Source organism: Lissotriton vulgaris, chromosome 7, assembly GCF_964263255.1.
Source record: "Lissotriton vulgaris chromosome 7, aLisVul1.2, whole genome shotgun sequence".
Lineage (NCBI taxonomy): Eukaryota > Metazoa > Chordata > Amphibia > Caudata > Salamandridae > Lissotriton > Lissotriton vulgaris.
The window spans coordinates 225,484,325-225,507,779 of NC_141695.1; the positions used below are offsets into that span (position 1 = coordinate 225,484,325).

The following is a 23,455-nucleotide window of genomic DNA, read 5'->3' on the forward strand; positions in this document are numbered from 1 at the left end:
TTCATCTCCCATTCTTTTAACTAAACTAGATTGTAAATAGCTATTTATATCAGCCAAATCCGTTTGATTACTCTGGAGGGTATAATTTCGAGTAGTAGTAAGCAAATTGCTCCAATATCTGTTTTGAATTTTCATGAACCACATTATCAGGTCCTCGGATTGCTTTTATGAAAGTCTTAGCTTAATCGTCTGTGACCCTAAATCCTAAGATCTTCCCTATTTTTTCTCCACCCTCATTTTGAGATAGTTTGTAATTTTTTTATTTAGCTATACTTTTATCCCTAAATCTCTGTTTCAGTGCGGATTTCAAATCAATTAACTTATTCCCGAATTCTTCTGCTCTTAATAAACCATGTAATCGTCCCAGTTCTATAATGGCTGCTCTAGTCTTGCGCATTCTTGGAGTAGCCCATCGTCTAGTGGTATCAATCTCATAATTCATAATGCAGTTGAAATCGCCCATTACCACACGTTCTCCTTCCCAATATAACAGCTCTATATTTACCCGCTCTATGACAGATGAATCATCAATATTCGGGCCATATATGACACAAAAAACATATTTAAAATCCCCTACCTCTAACTGAGCTATAGCCCATCTTCCTCCTTTATCTGCATACACTTTAATTGTTTCTCCCTTAAATTGTTTATGTTTTAGGATAGCGACCCCTCTGATTGAGACATTTTGATCTGAGCTAACGACGATATCATACCCTAATTGTTTTAGTAATCCTCTTTCTTTGTATGAAATGTGTGGTTCTGAGAGTAGTACTATCTGTGGATTATACATCCTGAGTTCCTCCAATACAAGCCGCCTCTTATTCTTATTATTCAGACCAGCCACATTCCATGCTAAATATTGTATTGATTCCATTTTACTATTGTTATCTTATACTTCCGTTTTAGGCTAACAAAATCTGAAATACTTGTAACATTTATTTTTTCAATTTAAAATATCCTCATGTTTATTTTTCTGCCCACACCCAAAAGCTTCACCCCCCTTCCTCGTTAATCCAGGGTAGGATCGTGTTTCCCCTAATCTTAATTTTGCGCGGCCCAATATTTACTCTGCCCTTGTAAATATGTAGCAGCATCAAAATCAATGGGTGTCGCGGTGGAATGCCCACAGCAACACCCATTGCCCTCCCCTTTCATGCTAAGTATAGCGTGAAAGGGTGTCTTATTTACAAGGCAGTGTTAAGCCACATTAAGTGGCTTAACACTGCATTGTAAAAAAAGGGAAGCCCCTCTTGACACCAGAACATCATGGAAATTGATGTTGTTGTTGCAATAGGTTCTTTTAAATATGCTTCTCAGTCTCTTTCAACTCTGACTGCACAATCAGCAGCCTGGGTTTCCCTAATAACGGTTTTATTTTCATTCATTTGACCAATGGTCAAGTCTGACAAATAAATCAATGAACTCAGAACAATCTGAGGGTAAATCTACAATGTGCGCCAGGGAATCCTTTAAGTCATCCCTCAGCCCTCGATAAAAGAGGGAAGTTCTTTTTTCCTCAGGTCAATGGATATCCTTAACAAATTTGCTAAAGGCAGAAATATAAGTAAGGAGATCCTTCTTTCCCTGACTTAGGTTAGGTGTGCTTAGCAAAGGGATGAAACATCATTTCTCTAAACCTTTCAAAATCATGGAAAACTGGATGGTTTGTTTCGATAAGTGGAATAGCCCAGCTGTCCCCCCAAGATATGATATGATAAAGGCAATTCTGGCAGAATCATGAGGGAGAGGCTGCTAGTTTATATAGTAAATGTGACTAGCACTGACTCCAGAAGGCATGAAAATTATGACTATCCCCCAAAACCACCCACTCCATGATGCAATGAAAATGTGTATAGTAAAAGAAAAAGCAACGTAATCAGAGTATGGTGCACGTCCTATAGAAAGGAGGACAAGAAAAACGTTTAAAACACCTTAAGGCACTACCAAAAAACCTGCAACGAGGCTAAAGTTTAATTTTATATGAAAAAAATTGAGGCAACCCAAAATTGCCCTTAAACTCTTTTTAATTTAGTCAAAATCTCTTTGACCCTACTAGTATTCCACCAGTCATCTCCATCTCACAATGTAGACCAAGGAAATTGCCAATTTTAGTGGCAGATCATTCTGACTATACAGGCACACTCTTTATTAGGAACAGTCTGATGCATAGGTTTCCGCCTGAGTATCTATGGAGTCCATTAAATTAGGATTGCCATTGGATCCTTGCCTACTGAAGGTGCTTGGCAGGCTCTTCCATCCTGTTTTGATGCAGTTGACCAAAGACCTGAACTCATCTCTGTTGGAGGGCATTGTCCCTAAAGCGTGGAAAATGGCCTTGATCAATCCTGTGTTGAAAAATCAAATCTGGACCCACTTACTTGGTCCAACTATAGACCCATATCTTTGCTTCCTGTTTTCACAAAAGTGTTGGAGAAACATGTAAAACATCAACTCACAGGGTACACAGAACTCAGCAGCCTCCCCACCCCTCTCAATCTAAGTTTCAAGCTGATCATAACACATAATCAGCTCTTCTCAGTGTTACTTGTTCCTGAGGTATCAGTTGCATAATGGTGGAGCCACTACAACGATTTTGTTAACCCCTTCGATGCTCATGACGGAACGGTTCCGTCATGAGCATCGGTTGAGCTGTGCTCATGACCGAACCGTTCCGTCATGACCACACCCATTAGCATTAGGTTCCAGCACACCAGGAAAATCTCCTTAGCAGCCATGAGGTTAAATCTCAGTGCAGCACTTGACAAAGTAAACCATACAACTCTCCTCCAAAGACTATATGTAGGAAGCTGGCTCTGTATATACTATACCAAAGTGACGTATAGTGTGCACAGAGTGCAGTGGAACCCCAAAGGTAGGCAGAGGTAAAGTTAGATAGCACCTCACTATTTGTGATAGTGTGGTCGAGCAGTAAGGCAGTATAAGAGGACAGTATTAAACATTTGTTGTACACACTCAGTCAGCATATGAATTCATACACTCAAAGACTGAACTTCAGACCAAATGTTTTTGTATAAAAATATTCTTATAGTTATTTTATTGCCTAGAAGAACCAAGGAAGCCTAGCACACGTAAGTTGATAAATACTTTGCAGTAAATATACAATTTGGAATGCAGTTGTAAACGTACATTGAAATGGTTACAGTTTGAATTACTGGTAATGCAATACTGTGGAATGCTGTACATATATTTTGTGTTGATTGTGCAGTAAAAATGACAGGTAAGTTACTTTTACCTTACTTTCGAGATTACTTTTTAAATTACTTTTTCCACTCAGTGTAATCTGCCTAGATTTCACACTGGGACATTTCCTAGAGAAAAGGTAGGTAAAGTCAGTTTTGCACAATCGTTATTTTTCACGTTTCCATACAAATCTGCTCCACACTTGACAAAACCATTCAATAGGTTCTTACGGAGAGAAATGAAGTTCACTGTTACCAGGTAAGTAATCGGTCTTTATAGTTGAGCTTCTGGGGTTAGAACAAGGGTTCCCCCAGTGTTAAGGATGCACTGTTGTTACATTCTCAATGGCACTATGGCGACTGGGTGCAGAGTGCTGTTTCAACATCGGGCACCCTGTTAGTTTCAATGGGGGACCTCCGGTTTGCAAAGGCACTACAGGCTTGGGGACGAAGGTCTTCTGGGTGTGACCACCACTTCGAGAGGTAAGTTGGGAAGTTAGGAGTTGGTTAGGCACACAAGGCTGTGGGGCGTCGGGTTCAGGGATGACTTTTGTGGTCGGATCTTCTAACCAGCTCTCGGTCGCGGTTGGGGGGACCTTCTGGATCTCAGCTGCAGACTTCAGCTGGAGGCTTGAAGTAAGTCAGGTGTCACCGGATCTTGGGTCAGGATCACCAGAGTGACCTGCTTGTGATGTTTGCCCACTCAAGTTCGGGCCGTGGTCGGCGGGTGCAGAGTGGGGCAAGTCCAGTGTTCACGGGAAACAAAGTCTTTGTAGTTGAAAGCAGGCAGGTCCTCCAGGGTTTTTGAGGTTGCTGGCTGCAGGCAATACCAGGAATTTGCAGGAGAAGGTTCAAGGAGGAGGCAGGCCGGTAGGGCTGGGGCCAAGTTAGTGGGTGTCATCCTCTTGTTAGCTGCTGCATGGCTGTTCTGTCCTTCTTCTTCTTCTTCTTCTTCTTCTTGTAGTTTTGTCTTGTCTGAGGGAGCAAGGTACATGGGTGCCCCTAAATACTAGATTTAGGGGTGTTGCAGGTAGGTAAAAGGCAGGTAACGATGAGTCCCTTCCCTAGGGTGGGTACACCCTCTATTGTGGCACCCTCCAGTGGGAGGGGGTCATGTGCCTGTCCCTGGTTGGCTGAGTCTCCCCATCTTCAAGATGGCATGGACTGAGAGTTGTGCTTCACCTCGCCTCCCCCAACTGAGGGATGGAGTTGGCAGAGGTGGGCATACCTCTCTTCCTCACTTGTTTTTCCCGCCATTTCTCCTGCCCACAGTGGGGATCAGAACCAATGTGGACCAGTTGCTGAGAGCAGCAAGTGGCCTGGGGAAGCTCAAAAAGGCGGTAAGCCTTTCAAGCTTCCCCTTCATGAACCCTGCCCATCCTGGGGGAGGAGGCTTGGCACCTCGTCCCAGGATGTGTATTGTTTCAGACCCCAGAGAGCAGCAGGGTCTCGGCCCAGGGGTCCAGAAACATGTCTGGTGGTGGCAGCTGAAAGCAGCCACTCAGCCTGGACACTAGTAGTAGGAGAGTTTTCAGGGGGCAGCTCTAAGATGCCCTCTGTGTGCACTTTTCATTAAATCCCACACTAGCATCAGTATAGTTTTAATGTCCTGATAAGTTTGATACTAAACTTCTCAGTTTTAAGTGTAGCCATTATGGTGCTGTAGAGTTCGTAATGACAAATTCCCTGTGCTAACTCAAACTGAACAGAGACAAGCTGGAGGTCTTAGTTAGTTAGTGGGCAATCTCTCCAATCCCTGGGTAACTCAGATGTGGCCCACACCTATGCCGCCCCCCGCCCCCGAACCCCATGCCGGTAGTAAAAAACTTAAAAATGTGGTTAGATGACAAACTTACGGTGAGCCAACAGATTAATAAGGTAGCAGCTAAATGCTTTAGGATCTTGAAACAGCTCTGAAAGAACCTTCAATGTCTCCATATGTCTGCCCAGGGAACCGTAGTCCTAGCCCTGGTTATTTCTAGGCTGGACAATGGGAATATTATATACCTCCAAATTGTGCAAAATGTAGCTGTTGCCTCTTGCCTCACCCTCCTGAGGTTACCTCAACTGCCAATATGGTAAGGAACTTAATGTAGATTCCCACGGAAGGGCATGTGCATTTGAAGGCGTTGTGCTATATTGCATACACTGATCTTGATTACCTTAGATCTTTGGTTTCTCACTGCAAACCTGGCCATTTGTTGGGCTCTAGCCATTTTAGTCTGGCTGCAATTCCTTATATTAGGAAATCTCATCAAGGAGGCAGAGTGTTACATTTTCTGGGACCAAAACATGAGCCACCCTTGACACTGAGAGAATGTTGTTCACTCTCCCTGTCTGTCAAATTGTTAAAACCTTGTCTGTTCTCATCCTCTGATCCTTCCTAATGGCTTTATATTTCTGAGATTGTTCCTGAATCAACCCACTTCTGTATTGACCTGAGTGCTGGGAAATCTTTAATTAGGCCTCCATGCTCTTTACAAACTATTTATAGTAATAATAATTATAATAATGATACAAACCATTGAGGTGGGGCCAAAGACACTGGTACTGGAGTAGTCACCGTGACATAAGCAGGATTAGCATTTCCATTAGCAGGAGCATTTGCTTGAATTCTCAAATCACCAAAGTGTGAGGGCTGCAAGACAGGACATGCACTATTGGGAACCCCCTACATCCCATCCCTCAAAGAACCATGGTAGGTGGTGAGGGCAGCATCGAACCAGTTCATAATTAAGCAACACATTTTCCTGTTGCATGGACTCAAGGTTATGCTGACCATCTTGCAAGTCCCTTGCTAGATTTGAAACACTCGGGCGTCCTCAGACAGGGCCTGCGCCATGGCCTGGTTGTGCAACTTGCCGTCCATATCGTTAGCGCAATGGGACCTGGTGAGGCTTGGCCTTCTCTCATGCACTCACCTGATTCCAACTGCAGAGACAATTATGGAACTGATGCTGGACCTGCTTTCTTTGAAGGGCTTGGCCCATTCAAGGAATCGCTTCTCCCTAAACAAAGAGCAACCCTTGGGAGAAGAGGGGTTTGGACAAAATAAGTAAAGAGAGACTTGCTCTACTCATTCCGGTCAGCAACTGTGGGGCACAGCATTAAATGGAGACCCTCTGAGTCGGCTAGGTAGATGTGCACAGGACCATGACCTCGGATTTTGCGCAGACGCAATGCACTGAAAACAACAGGAAGAGGTAATTACCATCAATACACTACATGCCTCTCATACAATGAATTTGCAATAATGTCTTTAACCTCCGCTCTGCCAACCTCACCCTGGCTGAAATCCCATGCCTCTGGGGAGCCAGAATGGGTGGAAGTGCCCTCTCCTACATCAAGGCCAAGACCTGGAACAAACTCTCCCTCAACGTCAGATGAACCCCCACACTGCAAGCATTCAGGAAGAGCCTCAAGTCCTGGCTTTTCGGATGATGCAGAGCTGCCCGATATCCCTCGTCAGTGCCTTGAGACCCTCACAGGTGAGTAGTGTGCTTCACAAATCCCTGATTGATTGATTGATTGATTGATTGATTGATTGATTGATTGATAAGTTGTACATATGCGTTTTCTTGCGCTGTTGTTGACCAAAGAAATATGGTTTCAAGAATGAATTAGCTTTTTACCAAATATTTAATATTCAATCTGTCAATGCACTGTAATGTAGTTGTTACTCTTGTATAATAACGGATGTTCTAAGAACTTTTATTCACTCATGACTCAACCTTAGGTAAAGATTGAGCTTTGTGAAATTGACAGCCCTGATAAAGCACAATTTTTGTGAAAGACATGTTGGCTTCTGGATTTTTTGTGCAGTGAATTGGAGTAAATTAAACTGTTCCTTTGGAGAAATATAAGAACCAAATCCTATTGTGATAAAGCTAATTTGGTAATATATAAATGAACTTTGGAGAGCCTTTCCAAAGATATTGCTTCCAATTGGCTTGATATAGTCTCTGAATCTGTACAAATGTGTGTCTACATGGAAGTTTATGACCTCATAACTCCCTATATGACTGAAGTCCTACATAGCTCATCTTTGAAGAACCGTAAAGTCTGCATGTGGGCTAGTAGACTTCTTCACAACTGAGTGAAGTAAAAGCATAACTTTAGTGTTCACTTATAGACTAAAGCCTCCTCCCCTAGAAATGTAAAATGTCATGGTCGACTAACTGTTACTTATCTATTACTAGAATTTCCTGTATGTTGTTCAAGAAGTGCGAACACAAGCAAACACTTCCATTCTTAAATGCACTAAGCTTTACATTCTTCATCGACGTTTATCTGCTGCAAGCTAACAGAATCCTTTTGTGATTTCAGCTAAATGGACGTGAGGTCAGCCTCCCAGCACAAATATCAGAACTCTTGTTGATTGATATTAACGACATTGCTGTGGTGCTTAAATTTGCATCTAAGATCACAATTCAGTTCAGCATGAGTGGGTCAGTCACAGTGTCAGTCACTCCAGATATGGCTAACAGCTTGTGTGGAGCCTGTGGAAACTTCAATGGAGACAAAGTTGATGATTTGAAGCTTGCAAATGGAAATATAGCCAGTGCAGTTACAGATGCAATTATTTCCTGGATGGCGCAAGATCTAACACCATGGTAAGTCCCACCCTAAAGCAATTTGTGTCATGAAAGTCATGAATTTATTATATAAATATATTTTCTTAAAATTTGGCTTAGTATTTTGCCTGGCTGTAAAATAGTGAGGTTGAGATGAGATGTTATATGTGTGTAGTGTAGTGTATATTTGTAAATGTATCAGTTTGTGCGTGAGTATGTGTGCATGTAAGCTCCAATGGGCAACCTCTCTAATGCTTGTCATGAAAAAGGAGCTTGGGATATCATTTTTCACATGTCCTGATCAAACTCCAACTTGAGATCCAATGGATCCACATTAAATGAAAGGCTCACGAAAGGGGTACAGAGATAAACTTCCTACTTTCGATGAGTAAGTTAGCCTACTCGGGCATATTTATGAGAAACTTACATTGCGTTTGCACCACACAATGTGGTACATGCGTGACGCAAACCTGTAAATCAGATTTATGAAGCCACGCAGAAGCCACTTTGCGTGGCTTTGAGTGGATTCATAAATCCAGAGTATCACAAAGCAGCGCCAATCCCTGGGAAGGTGTTCCATGGCTGTGTTGTGGGTATTCCCATGCGACTCTCATGGTTTTTGATGCATTCCCATATCTTCAAGAACTTGTAATCCTGAGAATGCATCTAAATCTTACACCTTCCAGGGGAGGAATAATGAGGTAAATGATCTCTATTTCTCCTCGTTTCTTCCTCTTTCTCTGTGTGCTGCATTCTGCACCACACATAGAAAGAGGAATATACTTCTCATGGTTGTTTCATACAGGAAGGTCACCTTCCTGCACAAAAGAAAATCCTGCATGCAGTGCAGGCACCCTTGCACCACAGTGCAATGGTGCTTGCGTTAGCGCTAGGCAGCCCATTGTTCGTCAGTGCATAAGCAAGGGCACAAATGTGCTGTAATGACTTAAATACAAGGCATTCCTGCGCGTTTCCTGTCATGTAATGCAGTGCTTCGAGGTGGCTTGCTCTGCTGAACTGTGTGAAATGTTCATAAGTAATGATATTTACGCACTTATATAGCGCACGACTACCCGGAGGCATCTCGGCGCTTGTACGAATACCGCTGAGGAACCCTTCCTGGCCTTTCCCTGTGAGGAGCCCACTCCTGGACACCCCCAAGGTGAAGTCAGGCATTTTCAGCATTGTTGGGGCCGTTGTAGAGATTAAACAGTCTATTGCCCAGAGGTGCAGAGTGGGGCTCATGATCAGAATAGGCACCAAGGCGAGAATTATCAAGTCTGAGGAAATTGAGCCCGAGACCCGCTGAGGCGGGAATTAAACCCTGGTCCCGGCCAGACTACTGCATCAGGGTCTGCCGCTCTAACCATTGAGCCACACTTCTCTAATAAGTCTTCCCCACAATCCTCAAATTTTTTTCTTGGACTATAAAACTCACATTACACTTGAGGTGGCAGCGTCAGTGTGGTTACTGTTTGGACTGAGTTTGAAAGTTTAGTGCTGTTTGTTGAAACGACTCAAAACCTATACACAAAAAACACTTTGTTTCTTTAGGGGAGGGTTTTGCACTGATACTGCAAGAGTAAAGAAAAAGCAGAGTTCTGAAAACGCTTATAGGAATAATTACTCACTGATACAGAAAAAACTGCTGAATGGAATTACACCAAGCTTGACGCAAATTGAGATGCTTACTCAAAGATTGTGCTTTTGTTGGTTTGCTCGAAATGTATTCTGTAGTTTTCCAGAAATAAGGGGAATATTTACAAGGGCCTTAACTCCACATTTTTGGCTTACAAAGCCAAAAACGCGGGGGATAAAACCAGTGCCAATGCCCTTTACATCTCCAATGAGATGCAAAGTGGGCTTTACTGGACGTACCCCAGATGGACTGCCTTGCAAATATCGCTGATGTTTACATCATGATATTTACAAGGCAGCCCACATGATTTTAGTACACATTAGATTTCGTCGAAAACTGTAGTTTTTGCCAAAATCTAATGTCTGCTAAAATCATGATTTAGCCATCCCTAACATAGGGGTGGATTATGCTGATACGACCCAGTGGGTCGTATCAGCAAGGTTATCGTCCTTTTGCAGGTAACATCGCTGAAAAACCAGCCATGTTCCCTGTAAAAGGGAAATAACCTCACTATCTCTGGAATTTTTATCGCCCTGGAGTAACGCGTTGTTAATTACGCGCTACCAGGGCGATAAATACCAGAGATAGCCTGCGATAATGTAATTATCGCTAAGCACGGCCAGCGATGATTAGCGCTGGCCGGTGTAAATATGCCCCTTACAGTTTAAAGTGGGACTTGGCTTGGACATGAAGTTCTTTACCCATAGATAAAAAGTTAGGGATGTATTAACAGTTTTGGATTTGAAGATCTGTTAGAAATGAGGGTCTCTAGTTGGCAGAGGTAGGTACCACTGTCCAAATAGGGACCCTTGCTTCTAGTCAGGGTAAGGAGGCAACACTCTTTATATAACGTGTGCTCACCCCCTTAGTAGCTTGGCACAAGCAGTCCAGGCTTATCAAAGGTAATGTGTAAAGTATTTGTACCAACACTCACAGTAACACAGGGAAAACACCACAAACTGACTTCACAACAGTTTAGAAAAATAAAAGTATTTCATCTACACAGCACAAGACCAAAACGACAAAAGTCCAACACACACAGTTCAAGAATATGGTTGCAAAAGAGTTCTTAAGGTTGCGATAAAATAATCCACAGTTGCGTGAAAAGTTCACAGTTGCGTCAGCTTTAGCCAACAGTACCTTTTAAACGTGACAAAGTTCCAAAGCAGAAGTGGATGCGGTGGAAAACAAGCAATGCGTTGCTTCTGAAACCCTGGGGAGGGGATGCGACAACCCCTCTGCAGCAGCGGGCGTGTTGCGACTAATCCGGTCTGTATGGGGTGGAAGGCAGACTTGTATGGATTCCGGTGCGTAGGTTCCGTAGGAAGTTTTCTCTCGCAAAGGCACGATAAGATGATCTTTGGAGTTGCGTCGATCTAAGGGGCGACGGAGATCTCTCTTTCGCAGCTCCTCGATGCGATGGCTTCTGCGAGGACAATCGAACAACGTGATGCGGTCTGCAAGCAAGCGGTGCGGCGATCTCAGCCAGCGACGACAGGCTCTGCGACGACACTCGCAACAATGGTAATCTTCCCGCATCGGTCTGGTGCGTCCCGCAAACGAAGGATGCGATGGCTATGGCAGCGGCAACCTGCGCTGCGACGATCTCGACCTTCGTAGTGGCGGGAATTTCCTCGCACTGTCAGGGATGCGCTCTGCAAGCGAGCGATGCGACAAAACTTGCAGAAAGTCTTTAAAAGCTTGGTTTCCAGCTTCCCAACACAGATACAACTTCCAGAGGCACCACACATGGGCCACACACTCCAGAAAGGACAGATCTCTCTCAGTGGAGTTCAGGGAAGCTGGGGGTGAAGTCCTTTTGTTCCTGGGACTTCATAACAGGGAGCCAACTCTCTCTCAGGCCCTTTGAGATTCCTTCAAGCAAGGGGGCACAGCACAAAGCAAAGTCCTTCCCCTCTCCTTGGCAGCAAGCAACAGCAGGTCAGTCCATCTGAGAAACAGCAGGACAGTCTTCCTTCTTCAATTTCAGCTTTCTCCTAGGCAGCGGTTCCTTCTTGATTCGAGGATGATCTCATTTTCTGTTGTCAGGGGTCCTGTATTTATACCCCTAAAAGTCTTTGTTCTCTTTGTGCTAGTGGGCCCTGAGCCCGGTCTGAACCAGTTCTGGGTGTTCCTTGAGCACGTCGTTTTCCTGGCTTCTCCTTTCCTTTCAGAGTGAGGGTCAGGGTCGTCAGCCGGCCAGCAGGAGGTGGAGCCAGCATTGTGGAAGGCAGGCACAGCCCTATTCAGGCCCAGGTGCTCTCTTCTCCCACCACTCAAGTTGCAAATGAAGTTATTCAGTCCAGGGCTGACCCAGCCAGCCTCCTGTCACTCTCAAACCAGACAGTCAACTCACAAACAGGCCGAGACACACAGAAAGGTCAGAAAAGGGAACAGCAACCGTCTAAAAGTGCTGTTATCAAACACAGGAGTTAAAAACCACCTTTCCTAAAAGGTGTGTTATTAAATTATGAGTTCAGGGATACCAGACTTGTATGTCCTACCTTGCTCCTATGTGAAGATATGCTGGTAGCCACTGTAGCCAGCATTCCCCATGATAGCCTATGGGCAAGGTAGCCTTACAATAGGGAAAACTGAAAATGGCTGCCATTCACTACCAGAGCATGTCACCTGCACTAGTACATGCTCTACCTTTCACATACAATGCACCCTGCCCAGGGGGGGTACCCTGTGCCTTCCATAGGGGTGACCAATGTGCACAGAAAGGGAAGGGTTATGCCTGGTCAGTGGGGACACTGACCAGGAGGACATGACAGTTCACAGACTGCACACAGGCACTGCGGTGGCAGGCCTGAGACACCATCTTAGGGCTACTCATGTGGGTGGCACAACCAGTGCTGCAGGTCCACTAGTAGCATTTGTCATCACCAGCCCTGGCACACCCAGTGCACTTTACTAGGGACTTCTTGGTGATACAAATATGCCAATCATGTGTATTCAATCACAATAACAATTTACACAGGGAGCATTTACACTCTGACACTGATCAGCAGGGGCAGAGTGTCCAAAGCCTTTAAACCAGCAAAAACGAAATCCAGCACAGCATCAAAAATACAGGAGGTAAAGGCAAAAATATAGGGGGAAACCACACCAAGGATGCCAGGTCTAACAGGATCCTTCGCAATCTGGGCTTTTTGGGGAGCTACCGCTTTGGACATGTAAAGCCTATCTGCACCTACCACATGTGGGATCAGTAAACAAATGCAACATGACCATGCTGATGCTCGGGAGCCACTGGGGGCATACGTAAGGTAAGAGGGAGCTTTGCAGTGCATGCGGGATGCTCATTTTTGGTTTAGGGTGATTATAGGTGACATACAAAAGATCCTGACTAGGGTGCTGTGTTTCCCTATAAGTGACTCTCTTTTGACTCTGTAGTTCCTCAATAATAAGTAAGTGTGGAGTTACTCATAGACAGAGTGTACATGTGCACAGCATTAAAAATAATTTTTGTTGCAATATGGTCATTCGATGTATGATTCCCTTTGGAGCCTTCTATGCTCTTCCGTTTTCTGTGTTTCTTCTGCACAATTGGAAAATGTTTGCAGTATTTAGTTCATGGTTTTCATGACCATGGGATGGATCAACTACTTGAGGGACCATTGCACTCATCCGGATATTAGGCAGGCAGTGGGTTTTTCCTCCTTCTATTGGTGTGAGTTCAGAAATTGTCCTTTTCCTCTTTCGTTAATAGTGAAAGTTGAGGACACGTTGTGCTGGTGCACTTTAGTTGTCTTCTCCCTTACATGGTTTTGGAAGAACTTCATTGATAGTTAACTTGGAAACAATTACGCATACTCTGTAATTAATGGTTTTCAGAGTCCCTGTAAATTTACCATAGGGGTATGATCACCATACTCCACTAGTCGTGATCTAGTGAGACACCGGAAAGTGATTCCTGCTAGCTATGTTTTAGTATTTTCAGTGCGTAAGAGGGATTCTTAGTTTATCTAGATAGATCAAATCTTTTTTATAGACCGCCTGATTGTGCAGCAAAAGTATGCCAGGATCTCTGTAATTTTATTGTTCAAAAATCGCTAGTACATGCTAATTTTATGGCCCATGGCGATTTTAATCTGCACGTGAATGACAAGCAGGTCAGCTGGTCTCTTCCTTGGCAGGGGCTAACCTTATGCAACTTGTATCGTCCCCTAGGCACAAAGCAGACCATACCCTAGATTTAGTTTTTTCTAATATCGCTTTTATAGATATGGAGACTCCCTGCCCACTGGTTTGGTCAGATCACTGTTTGGTTCCTTTTTAGGTCGAGCTCTCTCGACCTATTGTCATCGAGTTGCTCCTCAAGGGAGATAGAGTGGTGCACGAGCGCCGATTGCACATCGTGGACACGCATGCCCAGCCAGCCAGCCAGCCAGCCCCTCCCCCCCAGCCGTGCACATCACTATCACGCACGCACACAGCCACACGGAAGCACACACACGCACACGAACACACACACACACACACCCCCGCCCCCCTCTGCCCCCCACCCACTCACCTGGCTCTTTCTGCGTGTCCCTCTACCTCTGCAGCGGGTCAGTGTAGGCAGCAAGCAGCCTCGGAGGTTGGCGTGTCTTCTCCGGCGATCCGATGTGCACGCTCACGGCGACGTGCACTCCCACTGCTGCATAATGTACCGAGCATCATTCGCGGGCCATTCTTGATTTCCTCATCAGCAGTGCCTTGTGAAATGTTATTATGCACACTGGCCAGCAGTTAGAGACCGGTCAACAGAGACGGGCCTGTCAGTAGTGTGAGAACAGTACATCAGGCACTCAGACTGCCGAGGTCACCTTCGCCTGTCGAAGGTACCGCCTCTTTGGCTAAAACATTTTCTCTACCTTTCCGTGAGGGCAGGCAAACAAAACAAGCAGATAAACAGGTCCAACTGCCTGTGCCGGTACTTTTCTGTCACTCAGACTCCCTTTTTGAAGCGGACTACGACTTCAGAGGGTAACCACGGCACCGTCGCTACGTCACCCCCAGAACACTTTTAAAATCGTCTGGGGATCATCACCGCTGTAGACGGCGCCCAAAAAATGTGTATGAAAAAACATGGAGGGCGGGTTTAGGGCGTCACGTGACTGCACTGCTAACTTAGTTCTCCCATAAATCATTTTTCCTAACAGATGTGGTCGCATCGAGATATTAAGTCCACCATAATCTTGCTTTTTCTCTAGTGACTTTTGATGAGACAAAGTGTTCAGTTTTAAACCTACAACTGCCAGTTGTTTGAGTCAATTACTGGTGTCTTAATCATTTGTGATTTGACGCTTCCACGTATGCAGAGGCAGGACAGATTGAGATAATTAAATCTGTCAGATTTTCAAGCCAAAAGTCGCTGTCTTTAATTTCATAAATGTGCTCAAAGCCTCGCGAAAATCAATCATCTGCCTACTTTTTGTTAGTGGTATTAAGAGTTGTTTTCGTTCAGTGCTCAAATGTGTGGTAAAACAGAGCATGTATCTTAATGCTCACCTTTAATGAACGACTAAATTGCAAGAAATCCCACTACAAAAGGTGTACTAAAACATCAGTGCTAAATAAATGCACAACCTTTCGTCTGTTGTTGTGTTTCATTAAGTGAAGAAAAATGATTAATAACGCAAACACTGAAATGATGATCGTGTTTACATTGCGCAACAAACTGACTAGAGAGTAGAAACAGACCTATTAATTTGGGAACTACACACAGATGTCAAATAGAGCATTGGATCTTTAGTCTGGGTGCAGTGGCCCGATTTTGGGTGGGGGGTGTCTGTGTACGAGTTCTACTTAGGGAATCCGAGACTGTTTAGAAAATAAAACATCCGAGGATTATTGGTGTGTGTAGTATGTGTGTATGTATGTATGTGTGTATGTATGTGTGTGTAAATAAATGTGAAGGAATTCGGAACTGGATGTTGAACATTTAGATGAATCCTTTGACTTGTATAAGTACCAGTACAGCAAACCGCATCTAATATGGACGATTGGTGGCCGCCGTTTAAACACTGGTATGTGCCAAGAACCAGAATTGATTTTGATGAAAAAACTGTTCGATATTATAGACTACGATATTGCTTCCTCTTTTAGAAATAAAATCCAATTTTGAAACGCTCCAATCATCCCAGTAAAATCATGAACATTTCCATTTTTGTGTACGTTTTGTTTGTGAATTTAATAAAACATTTCACAGTTTGTACATTCACAGTTAGTACATTTGTTTGATTTGTGCTTGTTGTGTATGTGTGTTTTTTGTTTTTTTTGTTTTTGGTATTGCTTTGTGTCTGAAAGTGTAAAAACTGCTTAGGCTGGTCTTCCTTGCTTTCACCAGTTATTCAGTGGTGGTCCACAATAGTCATTTGGTTAAGAACTACAGGGTGTGTGGGTGGCTGTGGCTCTGTGTGTGGGTGGCTGTGACTCTGTGTGTGGGTGGGTGGCTCTGTGTGTGGGTGGGTGGCTCTGTGTGTGTGTGTGTTCGCTCTGTGTGGTTGGCTCTATGTGAATGACTCTGTGTGGGTGGCTCTGTATGTGTGTGTGGCCTGCGTGGGTGCAAATGCAATAGGTCTCGCATTTGCGAGCGATTAAGCTATTGGCATTGTAAAGTACATTGCCATTTATTTATGTTTTAAAAACAAAAAACATAAATAAAAATAATGTCATGAGCAATGCCAATAGCTCTAACTTTAAGAATGGCGAGACCATTGCATTGTAAATGCTTGTTTTATTAATCTGGCCAAACTCAGTCAGTTTAAGGGTAAGCTCTCCATTATAAAACAAAACTGGAAAAACTTGCCTGCAGCATCTCTAAGTCCGAATCTACAGGAAAATTATCCACCTCTACCTTCAGACCTCAATGCAGATGCCCTAGCTGTAAATCAATGGATCTCAGTGGCTGTGGAGTCCATTGCTTTAGCTAGAGTTGTGAAGTCTCTTAGACATTCCCCCTCGGCACCTTTGTTCTCTGACTCACTTAGAGAAGTTAAAATCAGGTGCAAACGCCTGGAACACCAGTGGAGAGTGAGCTACTGTGAACTGGCAAATGTAATATATAAAAATGCACTGAAAGAACTACATAAGCTGATAAAAGTAGCCAGGAGGAATTATATAGTCACTAGTATTCACAAGGCAGTTCCCTCTATAGAGAGGTTTTTAAGGTGGTTTAAACCTTTTTTAAGCCTATTGCATTAGAGGCCAAAGTACAAGCTTCCCCTGCTTTGTGTGAAAAGTTTCTATGATAATAAAATTTTGAAGGTTTACGATTACTTCGCAACGCCAGTGGCAACGGAGAAATTAGATAGGCTGTCGGGAGCTGCGGCAGATCCCTCGCTTACAAACTACATGCCAATTTCGCAGCAATATGCATTGGCAGAAATTCAAAAATGCAGTTCAGGTTCCTCAGAGGATCCATGTCCGCCTAAACTTTGGAAAGTGTTGTCTCATTCTCTTATTTATGCGCTATCTCATATCTGGAACACTTCCCTTGAATCCGGCATTTTTTCCTCTGAGAAAAAAAAAGAATGGGGACCCTAGAGATCTCAATAATTTCAGCCCAATTTCATTGCTGCCCACGCCGGGAAAAATGTTAGAGAAGTTAGTCCAGCACCAACTGACTAACTTTATTGAGAGCCAGGGCTCTCTGCATGACACACAATCTGGATTTCGGGCAGGTTTCAGCACAGAGACTACTCTCCTGGAGGTGAGAGGGTCGCTCGATTCAGGGGCATTGGCGTTGCTGGTGCTCCTGGATCTGTCTGCGGCATTTGACACACTCGATCATGCTATGTTGGTTCAAGGATTAAGGGACTTGGGCATTGGGGGGGAAGGTGCTGGCCTGGCTCAAATCATATCTGAGCGGTTGCACTCAGGGAGTCGCCCTACAGCCATTTGAATCAAAGCCTAGATCGTTCATTTTCAGCTCCAATTCAGCAGGTCTCTACTACTTGTTTTTGCAATTTGAGAAACCTTCGGAAGTTTTTATATTTCCTGCCAGAAGACTGACGCAAATCCATAGTCCATGCCACAGTGACATTGAGACTGGACTACGCAAATGGTCCACATCTTGGCCTTCCTAAATATTCTATTTAAAGCCTCCAGATGGTGCAGAATGTCGCTACAAGACTGATCAGACACACACCTTTTCGGCACCATGTCTCTCCGCATTTACTCGAACTTCACTGGCTCCCATTAGCCAAAAGCATTGGATTCAAGGCCATGACTCTGACCTACCGGGCCCAAAAGGGAAAGTGCCTGGATACCTTAAACTTAGGCTATGTGGCTATAAGGAAAATCGGTCTCTGAGGTCAAACTCACAAAATCTGCTATGCATCCCCGTCTTTACAAAAGCCTGGCTGGGTGGTAGGGCATTCTCAGTGAGGACGGGCAAACTGTGGAACGCCCTGCCTGGTAACCTCTGCCTAGATGATTCAGAGACCTTCTTCAAAAAAGCACTGAAGACATGGCTCTTCAGGTCTGACCAGACTTGGGAGTAGTGCTTGGACATCTATGCGCATAATGCCTGCTGTTAGAGTGCCAGGACACCTCTGATTAAGGTAGCTGTTTGCGCTTTACAAGTTTCGGTATTGGTAATGTTGTGTCCTTAGTGGAAAAGACACCAGGAGCCAGGATGTATTCTAGACTAGTTTATTCAGTCTTCCGTTAAGGTAACAACATCTCTGTACTCCAGCCAGCATAGTGTGGTACCAGCCCCACCAGGAGCAGCCTCCCTAGCTACTCAGCCCATCTCTAAAAGCCACATTCACCCCACTCAGTCACCCAGGCATTCCACGCATCACAGGCACACCAACATTCTAATACCAAGACACACTCTGGCTGAGCAGCTAGAGGCAGCAGGGCTAGAATACATGTTATATAATTACGTAGGATATAACATTACATCTTTTTCTTTAAACAAAAGAAAACAATTACATTGCAATACAATCACATTACTAATCTCAAAGATGCAGCAAATGGAAAAAGCATCAAAGAAAATGGAATCATTAAAACAGGGGAAAATCAACAATAGAACAAATTGCGAATCTCTAAAATGCAGCGATAAGAAATCATTACTAGAACATATTTCATCATCATCATCATCATCTTTATTTCAGCATCATGTGCCATAAAAGGTACAGATAACATTGAATATAAAACATAAGATAAGAAATTATTACTAGAACATATTTCTAAACGCTAGGATGCAGTGATGATAAAAATACATCACAAGAGAAAAACATTCTGAAAAGGAAAGATGGTTAAGATAAATACAACATAAGTGCAAAATCACCACCCCCCTTCAAACGAGATTTTTTACCTCATATCAGAACGTAGCATTATCTTCCACATACTCTGTAAATGAAAAGCACTATGACCCCAAAGAATAACCAAGAATAGTGCTAAAAATAAAATTACCTAGAACATAATCCCACTAGTAGGGAAAACCAAACAAATGGGTCGTCACCCATACTTTTAACCATAAAGGTACTGTGCACAACTATAACAGGGATCCCACAACCAACTCCGCGTAGGAGTACACCTAAGTACAAACTTGTGAAACAAACACATGAAGCAAACCCCCCTCGTGGAAGTTACATACCCCCATATAATAGGAGTAACACACTGTCCCAATGGCGTCCATAATAAGAACTGACTAAGAATCCAACATGGGAACTAACTGAACCATGTACCAATCCCTTTGAAGAGATTACACTAAGTAGGAGTAACTAATCCTACTGCCATCCCTGGTGCGCGGGAACTGTTAATCAAGAGCATTTGTACACCTTAGAATAGACTCACAGAAACACGCCGGTGAGCGATTTCTCACCCGAGTTGAGACTAAACGCTTTCCCTGCAGAAGAATAAAAGAAAACAGCACAAACCCCTAGCTAGAAGAACTACTACCACACCTGTGTGTCCGGACTCATAATCAAACGACTGATAACTAGGTTACAGTACTAAGCAAAGAGTTCGATAAAACAACTAAACAGTACAATGAAGCCAAACATGTGCTGCAAACACGATATTCATGAAGAGTGCACAGAGCAGGAAAAAAAAACATGCTTAATGTACTTTACCACCGACATCCAAGAAACGGAAGAAATTACATGAAAGGCAAAATCGAGGATTGTAAACACCGAAACTGACGTGAAGGATCCTCGCTGTCACCAACCTACAACTGGACTTCTTCAAAACTTTATTGACAAGACACGTGAACACCTTGGTTGGCAAGTAGACGCCTGGAGTACCATAATGCTGCACGAACAGAAAATGTGATGAGGAAGTAAAAGTGGCCACCAGCCACAAGATGGCGGCACGCTGTCGACGTTGATGCCGAGTGGCTCACGGCACGACAAAATTCCAAAACGTCCATCAAGTACCACAGGAGCCTTCTGCAACATCCAAAACGTCACAGGAGATCCATGGAGGCGTTGCAGGACACAGAGAAGCAGGTAGGACTGCGCGGGCTGCACGCGCTGCCAACAGCACACGCTTTGAAATTAAAATTGCTGCGGTTAAACTGTCACATCCAAGAAGTTGATTTTTGGCAGCATCTATACTAAACATGGCTTAACATCACAAAGACTCACAAAACGCGGCCCATAAAAAACCACAGGGCGACAGAAAGCCCTTTTCCTCAGCCGTTTTTGCTCGAAACAGTCCATGTAACATGTAAAATAAACGATCTGGCAGACATCGTACCTCCGACTGACAGTGAATGACCCAAAGTGAGAGAAACTCTGCTCTGAAGAAGACATGAGCTATGGAAAATTCGGAGGAGCGCCCAAAAGTGGAGGTTGACTGACCCACAATCAATTAAGCAGCAACATCCCAACGTAGCATGTAGTAAAAGATGCTGTCATACTTTCTCCAGGGTTAAACACTTAGTGGCACTTAGGGTTAGACGTGTATGTGCATTTTCCATTAACGCAGGCACTTAAAGCAGAGAGTAATGACTGCTAAAATTAGAGAAAGTATTTTTGAAATAAAAAAAATCTCTGACAATGTGGTTTTGGTGGCACTAAAGTTCACTGTAGCTGTCATTAAAGCACCATAGATCAAACTTTCTCTGTGTAGCCATTGCACACAGTAACCTTCCTTCTTCATAAACACGATATGTGTTGAGCCTGGGAGCTATTAGGTGGCATCTTCTTTGTAACTACACATCCCAAATAGTGTCTTGACTGTAAATACACCATAAGCTCTGTAGAGCGCTGTGGCTGTAACTCCACCATCTGGTCCTTTTTGACTACACATGTCAAAATTGTGCCTTGAACTCCTTACAGTCACTTTATTTAAAAGGCACTCTTCATACATTAATGTGATGTGGTTGGTCCACCAACACCTGGTTGTAGCGACGCTACCCATTCAACTCACGGTCATTCTTGTACTTTACCAAGTGGCTGGAACTCCAGGTGAGGTTGTAGTTTAACTACTCCACCAACTCACTGTAGACCTCTGTGGCTGGAACACCCAAAATCGGTTGTAGCTGTGCTACTCCTCCAACTCACAGTCGCTGTTGTATTCCCAGGCTGTAGTGTCAGTTGGTAGAGACACTGCTTGTTGGGGCTGTCCATTAGAAGTACACTGGTGGGGCTGGCATTGGCTTGCCTGGAAATACCTTCTTTTATTGCTTGAAGTTGCTTGTAGGATCTCTTGGTAGTTCTGTTACTTCCTCAGTTTCAATGTTTCCTTGTTGCTTAGGTGTACCAAGAGCCTGTGGGGTTCAAGATTGTCCTCGTCGCCAAAATTATGTTGTGTCCTTAGTGGAAAAGACACCAGGAGCCAGGATGTATTCTAGTCTAGTTTATTCAGTCTACAGTTAGGGTAACAACATCTCTGTACTCCAGCCAGCCTAGTGTGGTACCAGCCCCACCAGGAGCAGCCTCCCTAGCTACTCAGCCCATCTCCAACAGCCACATTCACCCCACTCAGTCACCCAGGCATTCCAGGCATCACAGGCACACCAACATTCTAATACCAAGACACACTCTGGCTGAGCAGCTAGAGGCAGCAGGGCTAGAAAACATGTTATATAATTATGTAGGATATAACAGTTAATATTATTAACTTTATTATTATAAGCCATTGAACTACCCTCCAATCCTAACTGGATGCTTAGATTGGTGCTAAGTATGTTTGTGGGTTGGTCTCCTGACTTTAGGGCATAGGTCTTAAATCTATGGGGCGCGACACCCAGGGGGGGGCGTGGATCATTGTAAGGGGGTCGCACATTCACCTGCCTCACTGCTGCCTCAAATCTACGTTTCGTTTTGGATTCGAAATAATAGCATCCCCTGGAGCCTCTCTGATTGCAGGACAGGGCAAAATAAGCCAATCAAAATGTGGCTACGTCATCAATGCCTGTCCAGAGAGACTGCAGCATGCACATCAGGAAATGCCCGCAAACTTTGTCAATAAAGATGGACCAGCACCTTCCTAATGCAGGCTGTATTTCCACGGAGTTCTGCGCTGTCACTGCTGCCTTTCACTGGATCCAGTTCGCTTTCTTGACCCTGGCTGCTTTCACCTCGTGTTCTTTTTTCAAACTCATCTTTGTGGCTCACTGCTGCCTCTGCATTAGGATCTCCTTCCTGGCTGGTTTCCAAGGCAACCCGAAGCTTCCAGGAATAATTAGGTAAGCCCCCTCCTCATCCCTCTTGCCTTGGCTTTTCAGCTGCAGACATACATTGAAACTATCTTGCACGCAAAGACACACACACAGATTCTGATCTGTTTCCTTGATTGAGGAATGTGGGTGGGGGCTGGGGCGGGACAGGAAAAAGTCTCTGCTTCATTTTTATGACTGTGGAATGGTGTTTATTTTCAGTGTACTTTCTGTTTTTGAAGCAGCATTTCATTTTCATTTGTTTGAAGTTGAAATGTTTGTTTTCCGTGTTTTTTCCGTTTTTATTCTTGTAGCAGCAGAATAATATGATGCCTTTGTCCAACTACAGTTGCCACACTTTCCTAAAAAAAAGCGATGGATATTTGTTTATGAGTAAAGTGTCCATGATTGCACCTTAATTGATGTGGTGGTGTTTGTAGTACAAAAAACGTTATCACGTGGAGGAATCATTTAAAAACTGTCTGGGAGAGTTCATCTGAGGACATCATTTTTTGCCAAAAAGTTCTAAGTAGTAAATATTCACAAAATCACAATATATAAGACTCGTGGCCTCAATAGCATCTCATGTCTTTTTATTACATGTAGAAGTATTTTTTAAATAGGCAATTAACGTTTATTAAATTCATTTGCAATGAAATATTAGTGCAGATGTTGCAGTGACAAGAGAGGATTCTAAAGGCACGGAAAAGGAAGCAGTCCTTGAAATTAACTCTGCAATTTGGAATGAAGCTTGTGATCACACTCTTAAAACAGTGCGTGATGCAAATTGCCGAAACCTGCAGCCAATGGCTGATCTATAATATCCTTGTATATCTTCATAAATGTAAACAAGAGATCACAAATTCATGTCCCTGATGTCAAGGCTATGTAGACTGGATCCGCATTCTATGTACTTTCCCAGGTCTAATCTATTAGCAGCAGGTTCTTATATATACCGGACCAACTGTCTAGGTTTAAATCTAACACCTGATGCAGTCTAAATATTCATAGGCTGTTCCACCCACTTATAGATTCCACCTAAAGGAGGGCATTGGTTGTGGCTTATAACGTCGCTAATCACTAGATTGGTGAGTATGGGCTCATGGAAACCTTAATGGCCTTCTGAATTTCAGCCGTGGTTAGAAACAGATAATTATGTCCTGCAAAGAAATGTATTTTAAAGATATTGGTGCTATACACATTAGAAAAATGACGACGTTTTTAATTACAAAATTATGTTTTTTTCATGTATTTTGCAAAGCTCCAAAAACATGGAGTATTTTAAATTGTGTAGTTCAAATGTATTAAGAAAGCTACTATAAATGACAAGCAATGAAATTACTATTTGCGGTAATACAACAAAACAGAATAATATGCCAAAACATTTATTCACCCATGTAGATGCAACTACAGTTTCAATGCATACATATCTTCT

The 23,455-nt window shown here is 43.6% G+C and overlaps 1 protein-coding gene across 1 annotated transcript in view; it reads left to right on the plus strand.

The window, feature by feature from the left end:
- LOC147701262 (IgGFc-binding protein-like) overlaps nt 1–23,455 on the plus strand; it is a 402,161-nt gene that overhangs the window by 367,787 nt on the left and 10,919 nt on the right. The window contains exon 19 of the mRNA XM_086929328.1: nt 7,527–7,813. Coding sequence (XP_086785454.1) covers nt 7,527–7,813 — 287 coding nt within the window. The remainder of the gene's footprint in view (nt 1–7,526; nt 7,814–23,455) is intronic.